This window comes from Solanum dulcamara, chromosome 11 (assembly GCF_947179165.1).
Source record: "Solanum dulcamara chromosome 11, daSolDulc1.2, whole genome shotgun sequence".
Taxonomy (NCBI): domain Eukaryota; kingdom Viridiplantae; phylum Streptophyta; class Magnoliopsida; order Solanales; family Solanaceae; genus Solanum; species Solanum dulcamara.
Window position 1 is genome coordinate 48,236,766 of NC_077247.1, and position 18,546 is coordinate 48,255,311.

The following is an 18,546-nucleotide window of genomic DNA, read 5'->3' on the forward strand; positions in this document are numbered from 1 at the left end:
CACATCTGTCATCTTCTTTGACGAAGTTGTGTCTCAAGAAAATATCAACTCCAAGGAATCATACGTTAAGTTTGTGAATTGTGATCAATCTTATAAGTAGAATCTACATGACTAACTGGCTTGTAATAAGCACCAAATGCAAGTGAATTTTTCATTAGCCTGTCTAAGACAAGTTCAATTCATATGTATCTATTTGATACATAATAATCACTTTATCTAATTTTGTAGTAATAAAAAGTACGTTTAGCCGTCTAGGTTTCTACTTGTTCTGTTTCTAATGTAGTTATGTAGTTAATTGGAAGCTATAGATACACACACAACCAGTAATACTGAGGTTATGTAGTTAATTGGAAGCTATAGATACACACACAACCAATAATACTGGTGCTAAACTAGGCTATGACGTCCATGATGGAAGGCAAACCTCTGCAAAGAGGTGCCCGTTATACGGAATAGTCCCAGGGGGATGACGAACTTGTGGATGTAAAAGATTCTATTGAAAAATAAATCTTAATGATTCACTGGTTGAATAGCAGATCGAACAAGAGATTAATTCATGTATTCTAAGTTTTGAGAAGGCTGAGTTAAACCTATAAATGAAATAGGAATTGAAAGAGTTAACGATGTTCCCTTAAAATAGATTCACGTAAAAGTTTGAATTAATCATCCAGATTAAAAGAAATTGTTCCTAAAGATCCAACTTACTATTTATTTTTTTTGCTTATAAGTTGTTTTAAATAAGCTAAGTCAAATAGACTTTTAGTCCGACTATTATTAACGCAAGACTGGAAGTAGAATGAAAGGTGTACTCAACATTCATGATATAACGGAATTGCTGGGTCACTGCAGCAAAATATTACATATTTACATGTAGAACACAACTAGGACTTACCATTCTTACTAGTACGAACTCGGAAGAACAACAACAATAACAACACCTTATTGGAACTTCTATTCTTAAAGTAGACAGAGCAACAACAACACTGAGGCCTTACTCAAGCTTACTATTCTTAGTAAGGGATTCGAGCCCCAGTTGATTAACCTCATTGGGTAATTGTTCTTGAACAAAATGGGTTCCTTCTGGCAAGTTAACTATCTGCAGATTAGGGACTAAACTTTTGAGTCCTTCACTACTAATGTAATCTTCGATTCTGGAAATTTAAGGAGATAATGTTTCTCTCCCATAATAAACAGTGCTGGAACGTGAACGGTTGGATCGGTAATGTTGATTTGTTCATGCAGTGACGTATAGCAAGATGAATTCATGAACAACCAAGAAAAAAAGAAAAAATCAGGAAAGTGTTGAGTAGTTAATCAACCAGCAAAACAATTCCTATAATTTCTTTTCTATATTCACCGAGTTCTAAACCGTGCACCACTATGAGTGTGAGATAAGAGAGCAGTGACTGGGGAATTTGCAGTTCATATAAAACCTATATTGTTAGGACCCTCCTGTTAAAAATGATGCTGCACTTGTCGAATCCTTCAAAGATACACAGTAGTTTTTGGGGCAACACACACCTCCAAGCAACATAAAATAAAACATACAGTAGATGCGTTTGTGCATGATACCTATAGTACAGCATATATATTAAATATTAATAATAATATCAACAAATTTGATTAGTGTTTTGATGAAAATTTTGAATACTAAAAATTAATAATAATGTCTTAATATGAGGTTAAAAATTAAGATAGTTATTATGACTTTCGCTCATAGGTAAGTCAGTTTTCTTTATAGTTAAAAATATTTATCATGAAAAATGATTTTTATACACCTAGGGGTGCACACAGAACTCTTTTGAAGGTTACGTAGAACCAAGTAGATTTAGAGCCGTTTGGATGGGCTTTAAAGCCCCTTTTTAGCTTTTGAATGTGTTTGGCTAATGCTATCTTTAAGCCATAAAGTTTTTAAAATCAGTCAAAAATGAAAAGTTAGGATTCCTAACCTTTTTTTTCTAAGTGCTTAAAACCATTTTTTTTTACCATGAAAATTACTTTTATATCCCTTATATTTTAACTAAATTTTCAAACTACCCTTTTTATTCTTTTAACCCTAAAATTCACATCATTTTCTTCATTTAAGCACTTTTATCCAAACACTCAACTGCTTATTTATAAAAATAACTTTCAGCACTTTAAAATTCTAAAAGCACTTCATACATAAAAGTTACTTTTTTTAAACCCATCCAAACGGGCTCTGAGTCTAAAACTTATATTTATATTAAGATATCCTCTAAATTTATACAAAAAATAAACTCAAAACCACCTGATTCTAAAATTGAGAACCAACAAAGTTCAGACCATGGTTCCGCCTCAACAGTTACTGAGGTACAATATAACATGTAGAAAACAACAAAGACTTTGATAGAACATAAATGATGGACTGATCATTCACACTTCCTGGACAGATACAACAAACCAAACTGTTGAAAACTCTTCAACAAAGCCTTAACTGATGATTATCAAGATTGGCTATTCTTAGTGAGGAAGTCGAGCAAGAGTCGATTGACATCATCGGGTAATTGTTCTTGAACAAAATGTGTTCCTTCTGGCAAGCTAACCATCTGCAGATTAGGGACTAAACTTTGGAGTCCTCCACTTATGTAGTCTTGGACTCCTGGAAATTTTAGGAAATAGTCCTTCTCGCCCGCAATAAACAGTGCTGGAACATGAACTCTTGGATCTTTTATGTTGGCTTGTTCATGCAGTGAAATCCTATTGCATAATGAAATTCATCAACAACCAGAGGAAAAGATATCAGGAAAGCGGTCAGTAGCTAACAAACCATCAAGTTAATATATATAACTTGAAATTTCAGTCAATTCATGAATATTAAACACACAATGGGGCCACGAGGTTAGTACTTCAGCTTAACTACTACTGTTTATAAGAATTTTGTGTAACATATGAGTGTGAGATAGAGAAAAGCTACTTTCTGGCTCAAATAGAAATAGAAGTCGTGGTACCTATAGGGAACCTGCAATGCAGTTCGGAATCCAGATTTTTCATACAAAGCTCCATATGCAGCCAGTTCTTCCTCAGAGAACCAAGGGGGCAGAGGAGTTGAAGGTTGCACAATGTCCATGATTTCCTGATGTTCATTGGCTATTGGTATTTCACTTCTGGAGAAAAGAATGTATACATTCCTCACTACTGTTTTAGCGTCAAGCCGACCAAAATCAGCTTCAGCTCTCCCAGGCTCCTGCAAAGAAAATCTCTTGGAGATCAAATAGAGATAGGATTGATATCACGGAGAATGTAAATCAGAAAGAAAAAACATACCCTCCAACGTGAAATATAGAAGCCTTCAGGGAGGTTTTCACAGTAATTAGCTGGTTGTGGGGGCACGAATGGCACTCCCATATCTGGACTCTCTCCCCATGGAGAAGAACAAAAAGAGATAGGATAGCAGATCCAAAGTCTTTGCCAATAAGAAAAGCCTACATTATTGGACATACAAAGAGATGAGAAGACACATGCCAAGAGAGATAGAGAGAGCGAGAGAGGACAAAGGGAACCAGGAACCAAAAACACCAACATAGATGTTCTTATTTCACATAAAATTACCGAGAACAAGGAAAAAGATCATTTTGATTGAATTATAACTATGTTAGCTTTAAATTAAGAATAACTATACTTTTGTACAAATTTAGGATGCAAGTTAACAAAATACAACATACAAATAACTAAAGTTTTACACAAACTTAAGATAATGTTGCAATTATCTAGAGCAATAATGCAAATTCTAGTGTGTTTAATTATTAATGCTGAAGAAGGCTAGATTCTGTTTTATGTTTACTCAAGCAGTCTAAAACATTCTATTTTGACACTTACCATCTTCAAGCACTCTTATAGTCCCCTAAATTTCTTTCATGTTGTAACTCCACCAATAGCACCAGTGGTAAGCTTGCCTTGGTGCAAGTTGCATAGCTCAGTTATCGTTATTTATTATTTCCTTCGTTCTAAAAAGAATGATACCTATTTTATGAATCAATCAATTTCCCTTTTGGCTTTCAAGTTTTTCTTTTTTTTAGATTAGAAGAAAAAAAAAAGCAATTTGATTTGTACAACTACTACTATCTTAAGAAATTTCAAACGACATTTATAATTTATTCTAAAAGTAACAGAAAATGGCAGCTGAATCCAAAATTATATGTAGGACATCAATTTCGATCTAACCTTCTTTTGTTACGATAATTGTGGTATCACCTCGACTAATTCCACAAGTACCTACTACATCAACAACATCCCAGTATAATCGCACGGGTACCTGCTACCCCCACAAGCACAAGTACCTATTTTTGCCTCAGCTAAGATTTAACCCGACCCGACCTGAAAATAAAAACAACCCTCTCATCTCAAAATCTTAGAAGATGAAGGAATACCTTAGAGATGCTGAGAGCATCAAGGAGTGCAAGGAGGTCATTGGTAAGATCCAGAAATGTGGTTTTCTCGGGTTGAGGTGGATGACCCGATAACCCGTATCCTCTGAAATCGGGTGCAATAGCTCTGTAGCCCGATTTGGCTACAGCTACCATCTGGTGCCTCCAAGAATACCATATTTCAGGAAATCCATGTAAGAACACCACAACTGGGGAAACCCCACTTCCAATTTCAGCTATATGAAGCTTTAGCCCATTCACTTCAACGAATTTGTGCTCTATTTCTTCCATCTTCCTCCTTGAACTTTCACTATGTTGAGAATGGAGTGTGAGCAAAGTAACCGACCTGGAAACGGTGGCTGAGCCAGAATTTAGAAAAAATGTGAAGAAACAGACAGCATGAACCATCCGACATCTATTTACTTTCTTGTCTAGATGACTAATAATATTTATTTAATTTATAAAATTAAGAGATAATTTTATATTTAATTTTTAATTTATCTTCGTTATTAGTTATGGTATTTTTCTATTATATTTTTAAAAAAATATATTTATTATATTCAAAAAATAATATAGTAAAATTATTATTTTATTTATAATTTTTTAAGAAATGCATAAAATTAATAGTGAATAAATATCATTGAACGAAAATAATATTATATTTATATAATATTTAATTACATATAAATAATATAATTTTTCACCAAATAGCTAAAAGGTAACTCCAACCTGCTTGGAAATGTAGGACAGTTATCAAAGTTGATGCTCCTTTTTCGATGGCTTAATATATAATGATATAATATATAAGCTTGATTTTATATGATATTTATATTTTTTAATTTTATATATATATAAATAAATATTTAAATTTATACAATTAAACACTTATGTGCTACTTGACATCCCATAATTTTAGAACATATATTTTAAATTCTTAATTCCATAATATATTTTATTTTGAAAAAAGAACATATCTTTTGTCAATTCTGAATTTCTACTATGAGCCCGTTTGGATACGCTTAAAAAAAGTAACTTTTATGTATGAAGTGCTTTTAGAATTTTAAAGTGCTGAAAGTTATTTTTATAAATAAGCAGCTGGGTGTTTGGATAAAAGTGCTTAAATGAGAAAAATGATGTGAATTTTAGGGTTAAAAGAATAAAAAAGATAGTTTGGAAATTTAGTTAAAATATAAGGGATATAAAAGTAATTTCCATGGTCAAAGAAAATGACTTTAAGCACTTAGAAAAAAAAGTTAGGAATCTTAACTTTTCATTTTTGACTGACTTTAAGAACTTTATGGCTTAAAGTTAGCATTAGGCAAACAAGTCCAAAAGCTAAAAAGGGGCAATAAACCCATCCAAACGGGCTCTACATTAGAAAAGGCTTAATTTCAACATGGCATAATATTTATAAATTGCAAGTTGAGGGTATACTTGAATTTTCATGCATTAACATTGCATTTTCAAATTGTACAAAATGTAAGGTGAGTAGTACTTTTAGCTTGGTGTCTATTCTTGAAAGTTCAGTTCTTTTGAAAAACAAATCAAGTCTAACTTAGTTGTGTAATCCGATAACGTCCGTCTAATCTGATAAGTATCTATAAAAAACAAAGATACCTGCAAAAATAACTTACCAAAGTCAAGATGAGTAAGAGGAAGAGAATCGATATTTATCCAAGAAAACCGATTGTTGTAGAAGACATCTCAGTTCTAGAATTATGAAAAGTATTTGACGAGTTTGAGAGAAGTGAACCGTACAAAGAAGATATTTTGGTGATTGGAATTGAAGCTGAAGAGGAGTTGTTCAAAGATTTTTGCCATATTTTTGGTGGGTTTGTTTTTTCTTTTGGTTAAAGATGAATGGATAGTTTTAGAATACATTTTAGCTACTTACCATTTTGCCCTTATATGAAGTTAATATTACAAAACTATCCTTAGTATATATGTAAAATCTACTAAAATCTCAAGAAATAGGTAAATAACTAACAACCACCCTAACAAATAGTATCAAATACCAACACCAAATCACATGAACAACACAAGCAAATCAAAACCCATCAAATAAGATTTGAACTGACTCACCTAGAGTGGCAGGGGTATCATAGAAGATGGTGGAAGCTTGAACTACGGTAGCACAGACAGGGAGAAGAGGAATCACCATCCATTTTTTTCGTAGAAAAAGGTATAAATTTAAGATTTGGTTAAATTTAATTGATGTTTTTTCTTTTACTGTTCTAATTTTCATCTGTTTTTTAAAAAATATATTAATTGTTTATGTTTGCAAGGACTAAAAATGAGTCAATACCTACCTTCTAGTGGCAATGGAACCATCTCTATAATGTAAAAATTTATTCATATCAGTTTATATTAAATTAATAAATGCATCATTATGTATGAATTATGTGTATGAATATAAAATAACATTACTTAATCACATAATTAATTAATGTATATATATATATATTTACTTCATGAAATTACTTAACTACAATAAGTTACATCAATTTAATATAAACATCCGATACAAATAAATATTTAGCTTATGTGACCTCAAAATCTTAGCTATCTTTACCTAAACACAACACTGAAAGTACAAAGAACAAATCCGTCCAACTTTAATGTGTTTATTTGGAAAATAAAATAAAAGAGGATCTAAATTATACGTAGACCCTTACACCTTGTTTGGATGGTCCCTTGTTTGGATGGTCATGTTCATTCTCAGGTAATCTCACTATCAGCTTTCACAGATCTGGTGTACTATGAAAAACTAACAAAAAATCCAGGTAATATTGCTTCCGCTTTACTTCTATTTTCAGTTGTCCCTTTGCTTTGTTCATCACTTTGGATTTCCCATTTTATATCTCGCTTTTGATTTTGATTTTTTTTTAGAAATTTGTAATTACAGTTCGACCTTTGCTCTAGCAATACAATATTTATCACTAACAGGTAAGATCTTTTCTTTTATATTTTTCGTCGTCCTATTTCGATATCTTAGATCATATTTTTCAAGCATGAAATCTAAGAGGACTATAATAGAAGTATTGTTCTAGGGATTTTTTTTCATGTCAGGCCCAACAGAAAAAATTGAATTAATGAAGGCAATTGCAAAATTTTGCCTTTATCTCTTTTGATAAAGCTTTCTGAAAGTTTTTTTGATAACTTGTTTGGCCTGACTTTTAAAATTATCTTATTTTGAAAAATATTTTTTATTGGTAAGAAACCTTTTGTATTTGATCGATCAATTTCAAATATATTTTTGAGAAAGTATTAATTTTTGGATAACTTTTAAAAAGTCTCCCCAAATATATATTTCAAAAAAGTGAATTTAAGGAGAATTATTTTTTTAGATTTTGAAAACTGCTACTTTCAAGATGTATTTATTTTTTGACAAAAATTTAGTCAAATACTTTATTTTAAAAAAATAAACACTTTACATATCTCAAAAACTTTGGCCAAACACGCTATGCACTATTTGAGATGCTAGCGCTAACTTCCACAAAGAAAAATTTGAAAAATGGTTAGTTTACTTTTTATTTAATTTACTAGGAGTCGGCTAGACTTTAATTTGTTAGTTTAATAATTAAGTGATGAGAATAATTGTACTCCAAATAAATGACAAATGTATCATCTTTTAATAGTAATATTAGTAGACTTAGACAAGTCTATGATTTAGATTGGAATATTGGATGGTTTTGCCTAAGTGAAATCTATCAATAGCTACTGCTTCATTTCTGACTAAAAAAACATATAATAAAAGTTTAAATCTATTTGTCCTTGTTTTGGAGTTTTAATTAAAGAATTAATCTAAATAATCGTCTACTAAATTACTTAAGCAAAAGGAAATTCAATTGTCGAGTATTTAGGTAAATACTCCTTTTAATTATGTGTAATTTATATAAATCTCATAGTGTTAAGAGTTAATTATATTATTTTTTTAAAATTACAAAAATTTCTTAAATTTACGATTTTCGAATATATCACTAGATTTGCGGATACATCAGCAGACATCCGAATATAATGGGAGGGGTGTATTCAAGAGGGGATAGAAATGTGTCATAGAGGGAATGGGAATAGGACATCCGGATACATAACGGAGGAAGTATCTGAGAGGGGAGAGATGTATCAGAGAGGAGAGGGATGTATCCGATAGGGGGATAGGGATGTATCAGCGAGAGTGGAGTAATCTATTCAAAAGGGATTTTTTATTTTTTATTTTTTAAATGATAGAGAATTTTAAAAATTATGATAAAATAATATGTATATTTAGGTAATTTTTTCTTTAATTGTACAAATAAAACTTCAAGATCTTTGAGTATAAATAAAGAAACTAATTCATTTCATTGCAATTTTGAGGGTAACGAAAAAATTATACTCCCTCAGTCTAATTTTTTATGTTTTACTTGGCACACTTCTTAACAAATAATAAATAAAATAATAATTTTATCATGTCACTCCTACTAATTATAAGTGAAATGAATAGTATTTAATAATAAAGATAAAACATATATAAAGTGATAAATTGTCATTTGACACATTAGTGCAAGTGCAAGCCATAAAGCATTAGCCTTTTTGAAGATGTATCAATTTACTCATCTAAAATAGTGCAAACTCCATAATTATATATGTAGACATGATTCTTCACATGTATTATAATCAACCACAAAATATAATATCTATAACTACGAAGCTTCCTTCCCCAATTCTATCCGTTATGATATTAAATTATTTGTCACATCATTTCTTTTTTATAGCTCTATGTTATCGTCAATAACAACATTAGACCTACAATACAATTAATAACAAATATATAAAAATAAATTATTATGTCTACATTATATTATTAAGCACAAATTTTTATAGGCATTTGTTATGAGTATTTCCTTCCAGAAGAAATGAGATGCCAATCTTTTCGATGTTGATGAATGAGCAGGTCGACGTCTAAGCAAAACTATAGCCAATATAAGTATATAACAACTTAGAAGCATATATAATATCTGCAACAACAACAATAATATACGTATATGCAGAACTATCCCTAATTTACTGTTAGTATTTTGTGGAATAGGAGATTGTTTTCGATAGATAATAATTAAATAAAAGGATAACCTAAAAAAAACTTACCAAAATCCATACTTGTTTGATCTAACGATATACTGTAAATACAAAAGCAATAAATTAGATTTGGTCTATACAAAAACAAGAATCCTTGATTATTTTACCATGAAATCAAAGAGAAAATTAATAATTTTACAACTGCGGTTTAAGAGATTTACATGGAATTTTATAAGTAAGTTTGATGGGCTGAAATTAAATCTAACTCAGTTTTACTACCCTAACCCAATCAAGATTTCTAAACAAAGAAGAAGTGAAAGAATTCTAAACCTAAATGACAATTCAAGACGATATAGATAGTTATCATGAGATATAAATTAAAAATTCTTATATTTTCTAAATAAAAAGGAAAGATTTAAAGTTTAGGACTTTTAATGTAGTTTAAAAAGATTTAAGAAGTATAGTTTTAGTCAACTTGTAAGTACCAAATATTAGGAGTAGAAATTTTTGGCCATTTTTAAGAATTTTTTTTTTGGCCATATTTGTTTTGAACGTTGTTCTTCTTCTTCTTCTTTTTGTTTTTTTTTTAATCTTTTGCTGGCCTATTTTTTTGGACCCTTTGCTGGAACTTTTTAAAAAAATCTATTTTGCTTATTATTTTGAAAGACTTTTGATTATTTTTTTTGAGATCAAGTCTATTTTAATTAGAAAATGATTCTTCATGTAAGAATTTAATCGTGGTAAAAAAATCTTCTTTATTGAATTTTTTTATTATATTTATTATAATCAATATTTAATATCATTAAAATATTGATATAATAATTGAAGGAAAATGGTGAAAAGACGATTTTGTCTAAAGTGAAGTCTTTTATTGAAGGGCAAAAAGTTCAATCAACATTTTAAGGGTCTTTATGCTTTTAATATAGTATATAGATTAAAATTATGGAAAATTACCTAATTACACTCATTTATTTACCATATTTTTCATTACTCCTATCCATTTCAAAAAATTTCAAAAATCCCTTCTTTCCATCCGGATACATTAATTCAGTAATCCGAATACATTAATTCTGATTTATAAATTATCAATATGTTTAATGTATCATGCTTTAAATGTTACCTGATGATACATTAAACCTTAATTAATGTATCCGAATTACTGAATATATAGATAGTTAGAAGCTACTATATATAGATAGTGCCCGATTTCTATATCCTGCCTGCGAATCGAAGCTCTTATCTCTCTAGCTCATGAATAAATCACCCGTCGAAAAGGAATAGCCAAAATAGAATGAAAGAATGATTCAATCTTCCATCATTTCAGAGCCGACGCCTCCTTTTCTGCTTTTCTATCTATACTTCCCATCCGGAGGAGCAAGTTATGGAACAATTGAGCTTATTGCTGGGCTGGTTATTCAGAGCCAGCTATTGGCTGTCGGATTTCATCTCGCAACTAGAAGAAGATTGCTTCGGGGTCACTGTGGTGTGACTGTATCCGGATTATTGAATTAATGTATCCGAATTACTATATTCTTAAGCGATTTTTGTAAATTGAAAAAAAATAGAAAAAAAATGATAATTAATACTTTACACTATGTGATTTATTTAAGTTTTCCTTAAAATTATTGCTATATTTGCCAAGTAGAGCTATTTAAAGAAATAGCCCAAGCCCAAATTCTTTCTAATGGGTCAATTGAAAAGTGAAAAAAATGGATCTTAATCTAAACTGCTTACTGCCTTGCCAACCATTTTCTTCTCTGCCCTAGTTTGTTCCTTTCTCATATCTCTCCGGCGAACTCGTTATCCGGCGATATCAATTGTACGTATCTAATTCTTCTCTCCGGCAAACTCGTTTTCATTTCTCCCTTTGGCAATTGTGTTAATGGTAAAAAATTTTGCATGATTGAACAGAAATTTTAAAATTTTATAATGATTGATAGAGTTGAATCAATGGTTACCTGTTTCTTTGCTCATCAGCATAGTTTAATCCATTGTTCTATTGTATTCTGTATGTATCCAGTCTTAGGGTTTCTATTCGGTGCTTTTGAGTTTTGAATGAGTTTTATATTTCCTTCTTTGGTGTTTTTGTTCTTCTCCTTTGGGATTATAGTCAAATTGTTAGCTATTGTGTTTATAATTTGTCGAAATTGTTGATTTTTTTGAGTGGTTTTTGAAGTTGTTATAATTCAGGAAGTGGCTGAGTGGGATAGAAGACTATGGAAGAAGAGTTAACTGATTTGCTCTTGGAGGCTGCTGGTAGAACGAATACCGGTGGGAGGAATCGTCCACCTCCATCATCTAGAAGACATCACAAGAGTTCATATTCTGATGATGGAAGTGATTCCAGGGACGATGACTCCGATGATGGTCGTGGGTATTCAGGTCGAAAACTTTCTAGTTCACAAGTTCCTCTTAAGAAGAGATTGGACCCTCAAGAAAGAGATGATGACCATAGCAGTCATGGAGAAGGTGATGATGGAGATGGTTATGGAAATGAACACGATAGTGATGATGATTCTATTGGCAGTGATCTTTACAAGGACGAAGACGACCGGCAAAAGCTTGCTCAGATGACTGAACTGGAAAGAGAAATGATATTGACTGATCGTGCAGCCAAGAAATCTGACAGGAGTCTGCATGACAAAATGATTAAGGATCGGGCCCAACCAAGGAAACAAAGCTCACCTCCTTCACATTCTCGTGGCATGCGCTCATCAACAAGAGCTTTGGACAGGGCAGCTGACAGAGATGATGCATTGAATGAGATACGAGCAAAACGAGCAAGACAGCAGCAGGATCCTGAGGGTCAATGGAAACTTAGGGATGCAGCTAGAAGAGGTTCTGGAGGCAGGGGTTACTCACCTATCAAACGTAGAAGCTTTACTGCTGCAACCCTAGGTAGTAGTCCTACTAGGGGAGAAAGTGATTCACACAGCAATGAGGGAGATTCATCAGCCGATGATGGAATGGATGACAGTGATGATGACAAGTCATCACCGGAGTCACAGTTGCCAACCTATGAGGATATAAAAGAAATCACCATTCGTCGGTCAAAACTGGCAAAATGGTTTATGGAGCCTTTCTTTGATGAGTTAATTGTGGGTTGCTTCGTTAGAGTTGGCATTGGGAGGTCAAGATCTGGTCCTATCTATAGGCTCTGTGTGGTCCGCAATGTTGATGCTTCAGATCCTAATCGACAATACAAGCTAGAAAATAAAACCACATCCAAATTTCTAAATGTTGTTTGGGGCAATGAAAGCTCTGCTGCTAGGTGGCAGATGGCTATGGTTTCAGACTCTCCTCCTCTGAGGGATGAGTTTGATCAGTGGGTAAGGGAAGTAGAACGAAGTGGTGGTCGTATGCCCAGTAAACAAGATGTGTTGGAAAAAAAAGAGGCCATACAGAAATCTAACGCATTTGTTTACTCTGCTGACACTGTAAAGCAGATGTTGCAGCAGAAAAAATCTGCAACATGGAGGCCACTTAATGTTGCTGCTGAGAAGGATCGTTTGAGAAGGGATATGGAAGTGGCCAAAATGAAGAATGACGAAGCAGAGGTGGAGAGGATTAAGGCAAGACTGCAGGAACTGGAGGATAGCAGGAAGGTTCAAGAGAAAGATGACAAGGCCCGCAGGCTGGCTGAGATGAACCGGAAGAATAGGGTTGAGAATTTCAAAAATGCATCAGAACTCAGACCAGTGAATCAACTGTTAAAAGCTGGTGAGGCCGGGTATGATCCCTTCTCTAGAAGGTGGACTAGGTCTACGAATTATTTTGCAAAAAGTGCTAATGAAGAAGCAGAAGGTGCATCCAATGGTGAAGCTGCTGCTGCAGCATTGGCAGCTGGAGATAATAATGGGGCTGGTGGAACTGCTGACGGAGGAATGGCAGCTACAGCAGCAGCTTTGCAGGCTGCAGCAGGTGCTGGAAAGTTGGTGGACACAAATGCTCCGGTAGACCTAGGAACAGAATCAAATACACTACATGATTTCGATCTGCCTATCTCCTTGGCTGTGCTTCAGAAGTTCGGAGGGCCTCAAGGAGGCCAAGCAGGATTTATGGCTCGAAAACAGAGGATAGAAGCAACCGTTGGATGTAGCGTTCCTGAGAATGATGGGAGAAGACATGCACTAACTTTAAGTGTTAGTGACTACAAGAGAAGGAGAGGGCTCCTTTGAGATGTACTGCTGTTACCACCTCAATCTGTGTTTTCTAAGTATAAGCTGTTCTATGCTTTTGTTATTAAGCCAAATGGATTATTGCCCTTCCCTTTGGATTGTTGTTATGGGGATTCATTTACTTACTGTGAATTAAGAGTAAACTTACTGTTATATCAAAGTACTTTGAGATTGTTCTTGGATTTATGCTCTTATTGCAAAGACCTGGTTTACAAGGGGCCTTTTAAAGTTTACTCAGAATAGCCTCTTATCTTTCAAAACTTTTGTGATATCATAGTTTCGGGCGGAAACTTGGAATTTGTCCTAAAAATTTCAAGAAAAAGACACGATATAGTACCAGCACCAAGATAAATTACCCAAAAAAATGCATTGATGTGAACCCTTGTTTACCCCAAAAGCAAAAGAATTATTCTTGTATGATTTGTGATTTTGCTTTTCCAAATTTGTGCAACTCCCAAAAATGACAATCAATTTGGACAGTTGAGAGGACGAAAAGAATGTATCAAATTCATTGTAGCTAATCATAGGCAACAATGATTGAACATGGGATAGTGAATGACATTTATTCCACATTTTGCTTCGCCTCGTAAGAAAATTACTCAATGGAAAAAAGTATAGACACTATGTTTATACTAAATTATATGAATTAACATGGTAAAGTGCAAATTGAAATCAACTTAAAAATCAATTAATCATGATTACCTGATAAAAATACATATAATAATTGTAAGTATTTATCAATTTGATATAAACACCATGTGAATAATTATTTCTAATGACACGACATATTGGCATTAGAAATAATTATTCACATGGTGTTTATATCAAATTGATAAATATTCTCTAATATTTCCTATATTCTCTAATATTTCCTACTATTTGAAAAAAAATAAAAAATTCCTATTTTTCTCCTTCTCTCTCCAACCCACGGATACATCACCCTTTCCATTCTCGTTTCATTCTTAACTCCCCCTAAAATCACACCTAAATTCAAACAAGTCTATCAACAGTTAACTTTTTGAATTACAATCGTGTTTTTGTAGTCTTCTTCATCAATTTCAATTTCTAAAAAATGTAGGAGAATTTGTTCATCATATTTTTTGCTTTTACTATTTCAGATCTCGTTCAAACTAATTTGTGTTCTTCATCTACAACTTTTGATACATATGGATTCTGGTTCATCCTTTAGTATTGGTCTTACTCAATTAGTTCCCCAAACAGAAAATATTGTTACTCATGTTTTTGATTCTCCTAGTAGTGGTGGTTTTGATGAAAATAAATTCAAACACCGTAACAAGGCCTTTAATTATGAAGAAATTGCGGAAGGATGCTTGTTCAAGTTCGAAATTTCCAGTTCTAATAGTTTTACGTTCAAAATCTCTAGTTCCAAAAGCTTCCAAAAATAAGGAGAAAAAAATCAAAACAGTAGTCTATTTTCTATGTATCATGTTATTGTATTTTTTATGGATAGGTGAATGTCTTATTGTGAGTTGGGGTTAATGTATCACATTTCATGATACATAAAGTTGTTGTTATGTGTCATGTCAATTGTTTTTCTGTTTGATACAGAAGTTCACAAAATCTTTCTCTTTTTATCATATTCATAGTTACATATTTGATACATAATTATGTCAAACTGTATATTTTTGCTATATATATATATATATATATTGTGCTTCAATGTATATGATATTGTAATGTATCAAAGTTTATCATATTATCAGTTATGCCTTGTTAATGCAGGGTATGTAGTATGTAAGAAAATAAATTTCATCTCACTCTTTGAGATTTGGTACAGCTCACAATGCGACTTTTGTGAATGAAATCAAATTGTCGATAGGAGAAGAAATAATTAAGTTATTCAGAGAAATAATATTTGGTCTTTAATTAAATATACCACAGTGTAATTTTCAACGATAAATCACCAAGTGTCTCTTATTGCTTGAGTTGGAGCAAAAAGATCCCAATGATACATAAGTTGTTGAATTAATGTATCTAATATCATGATACATAAGTATTATACATATAATATTTATTGTTTGTGGTGTTCTTGATACATAAGTCTTAAATGTGGTATGTGGAGTTGAATTAATATATCTCATATCATGGTACATAAGTCTTATATGAGCTTGATTGGACTATAACACTCTTTTCATGTTGAATATATCCAAGGCATTGCTTAACAAGAAAGTGACAGCCTGTGAGAATTCAGATTTCATCTACTGGAGTCCAAACTGATTACCTTCGTGCTCGATACACATCACTTTTATAAAAATATGATATTGAAAAGGCAAAGAAAAGATATGTCGGTGAAAACGATAATCCACCTAAATCTAAGAGTGATTTCATCCCCCCAGCTCGTGAGGATTTGGTTGATGTAGAGTAGATATGCCATCACTAGTGATCTGTAGTTTTGTTTTTACTAGTTGATTCATTCATTAGTTTTGTATCTAGTAGCCAATATTTTGGAGAAGTACTATTTGAAACTTCTATGAATGCATAGTGTTTATAAATTTGATTCTGTTTATGTTAATTACTATATGCTGTTGAATTCTTGATTTTTTACTTGTATTTGATACATTTTTTCAGATGACATTTTTAGCGTATGATACATAACACCATGTATTGTATCAACTACATTAAAATGATACACATTTTCATCTATCAGTTTAAAGATATACTTAATTCTACATGTTAGATTTATTTTGTTCATTACAAATAATGTATCTTCTACATAATTCATAGATTGTAATATATCTGATACATTGCACCACCAAGTCATTTTTTTGAATGTAATGATTCAGTATGTTCTTAATACACTGTATCTGATTCGAGCATAATTAAGTTCCTGAACATGATGTATCAGACAAGATAAACTTAATTTATATAATGAAAGATAATGTATCAAATCTAAAAAAAATTGAAGTACAATGTACCTGAATCGACATATATAATGTATCAAATATAAATTATTATTTTTTGAATCTGATACAAAAAAATAAATGTATCAAATTCTAAATTACAAAAATCAGGTCATTTAGTAAACTAATACTCAATGTAAATGTATCATAAATTCACAATCAATTGGTAAAAATGTTGAAAACTACTCAATAATCCAAAACAAGATACATATTATACATAAACCAATTATATGATGTCTATTCAACTGGTAAGTGAATGTATCTTCAAAATTCAAATTATCACTTCTCTTTGGAAAAGAAATTAAAAAATATTCTATTGTGACCTTCATGTCCAAAACGTCCATAGCAGTTTGTGCTCGTAGTTAGCTTCTCACTACCGTTCTTTTTTCTTCCTTTCCTTGGTCTTTCAAGCATCCTTTTGTATATTGGTGGCAAGATCATTTTTTCTAAGATTTCTTTCAGAATAGACCAATCTTGCTTATTGGCATTGGAACCAATGACACCTCATATATACTTGCTAATGTGTCTGGCTTGTAGTAATCAGAGCAGTATGAATGCATATCTGTAACTTTCTTGCTCTTAAAAATAGCAATTACGTGTGGACAAGGTATCTCCTCTAGTTGAAATCTTCCACAATTGCATACTTTTCTTTCCAGACAGACAATGTATCTTCTTCCCAATTCATAAACTGAATAAAGATATTTAGATGAAGCAACAACCTGTCAACATTAACACATTGAATGATACATCCTACAAGATGCTTTCATACTCCAAGCACAGTCCTCCAAATAATATCTTAATACATAGCTGCACCATTATATTGAGTAGACAAGTTATCAATATGTATCATATACATTTACATTATGTATCACTAATAAAAAATAATTATAACTCTAGATAGAGCTATCATTTGAAAATTTTAGTAGTTTTCTTAAGTAAATTTAACTATAATATATGTTTAGTAATATGAAGGGAGCTTTGGATTAACTGGTAAAGTTGTTGTCATGTGATCAGGAGGTCACAGGTTCAAGCCTTGGAAACAGCCTCTGACAGAAATGTAAGGTAAGGCTGCGTACAAGGATCTCTTGTGGTCGGGCTCTTCTCCGGATCCTGCGCATAACGGGAGTTTTAGTGCACCGAGCTGCCCTTTTACATGTTTAGTAATGTATAATGTTCAACATATTTTTGTCATGATACGTAACATCAAATTTAAACTTAATGTATCTTTTAATTTAACCATAGCATAATTCAATGTATCAAAATCAAAATAGACATCATATACACCAATAATATAGTGTCTAATGTATCATGATAGATTCACTCACTATCTATTTTATTCATAATACATACTGTAGCAATGTATCATCCTTGACCCTGAAATCACAAAAACACAAATCTAAAATCAATTACACAACACAATACCTATAATTACATATCTTTTACTATCCGATCTCTTAACTCTGAAATTGAAACTATTTTCAAATTTGTATTTGACCATTTCAGTGACTAGTGTTGCTTTATCCTTATACAATTGCTTCTCCTCACTTCTACACTGCTTGTATCAGTGATATAGTTTGTTCTAATTCAGGTAAATAACATGAAACATCATTATTTGACTCAATCAAATTAAAAGTGAGAATAGATTTTTTTGATTACGTACTTCGAATCCTGCATTGATATATCATAAGTATCAATAACTATAAGATTTGTCCATGATACATTACAAACTTATGTATCATGAACATGATCACGCATATTTACTATATAGTATACACAAAATAATTATGTATCATGATATGAGATATATTGATTCAACTCCACATACCACACATAAGAACTTATATATCATGAACACCACAAACTATGAACATTATACATATAATACTTATATTATACATATAATACTTATGTATCATGATACATATAATACTTATGTATCATGATACATATAATACTTATGTATCATGAACAAAACCAACAAATAACATTATAAACAAAAAAACTTGTGTG

The 18,546-nt window shown here is 31.9% G+C and overlaps 1 protein-coding gene and 1 pseudogene across 2 annotated transcripts; one reads left to right on the top strand and one right to left on the bottom strand.

Moving 5' to 3' along the window:
- Window positions 1-2,128: 2,128 nt before the first annotated feature.
- Window positions 2,129-4,760, bottom strand: LOC129873548 (uncharacterized; annotated as a pseudogene).
- A 6,375-nt stretch (window positions 4,761-11,135) lies between these two features.
- Window positions 11,136-13,797, top strand: LOC129873756 (protein RTF1 homolog). Of its 2 annotated transcripts, none has more exons than XM_055948925.1 (2): window positions 11,136-11,256; window positions 11,614-13,797. In XM_055948925.1, exon 2 carries the CDS (start codon window positions 11,654-11,656, stop codon window positions 13,613-13,615), a length of 1,962 nt encoding a protein of 653 aa, XP_055804900.1. In that variant the 5' UTR covers window positions 11,136-11,256; window positions 11,614-11,653; the 3' UTR covers window positions 13,616-13,797. The 2 variants fall into 2 exon arrangements, with proteins under 2 accessions (XP_055804900.1, XP_055804901.1); XM_055948926.1 differs by having other exon boundaries at window positions 11,628-13,797.
- Window positions 13,798-18,546: the final 4,749 nt, after the last annotated feature.

Bases quoted from the DNA above. Each gene is read 5' to 3' on its own strand.
- LOC129873756 (XM_055948925.1), top strand. From the start codon at position 11,654: ATGGAAGAAGAGTTAACTGATTTGCTCTTGGAGGCTGCTGGTAGAACG.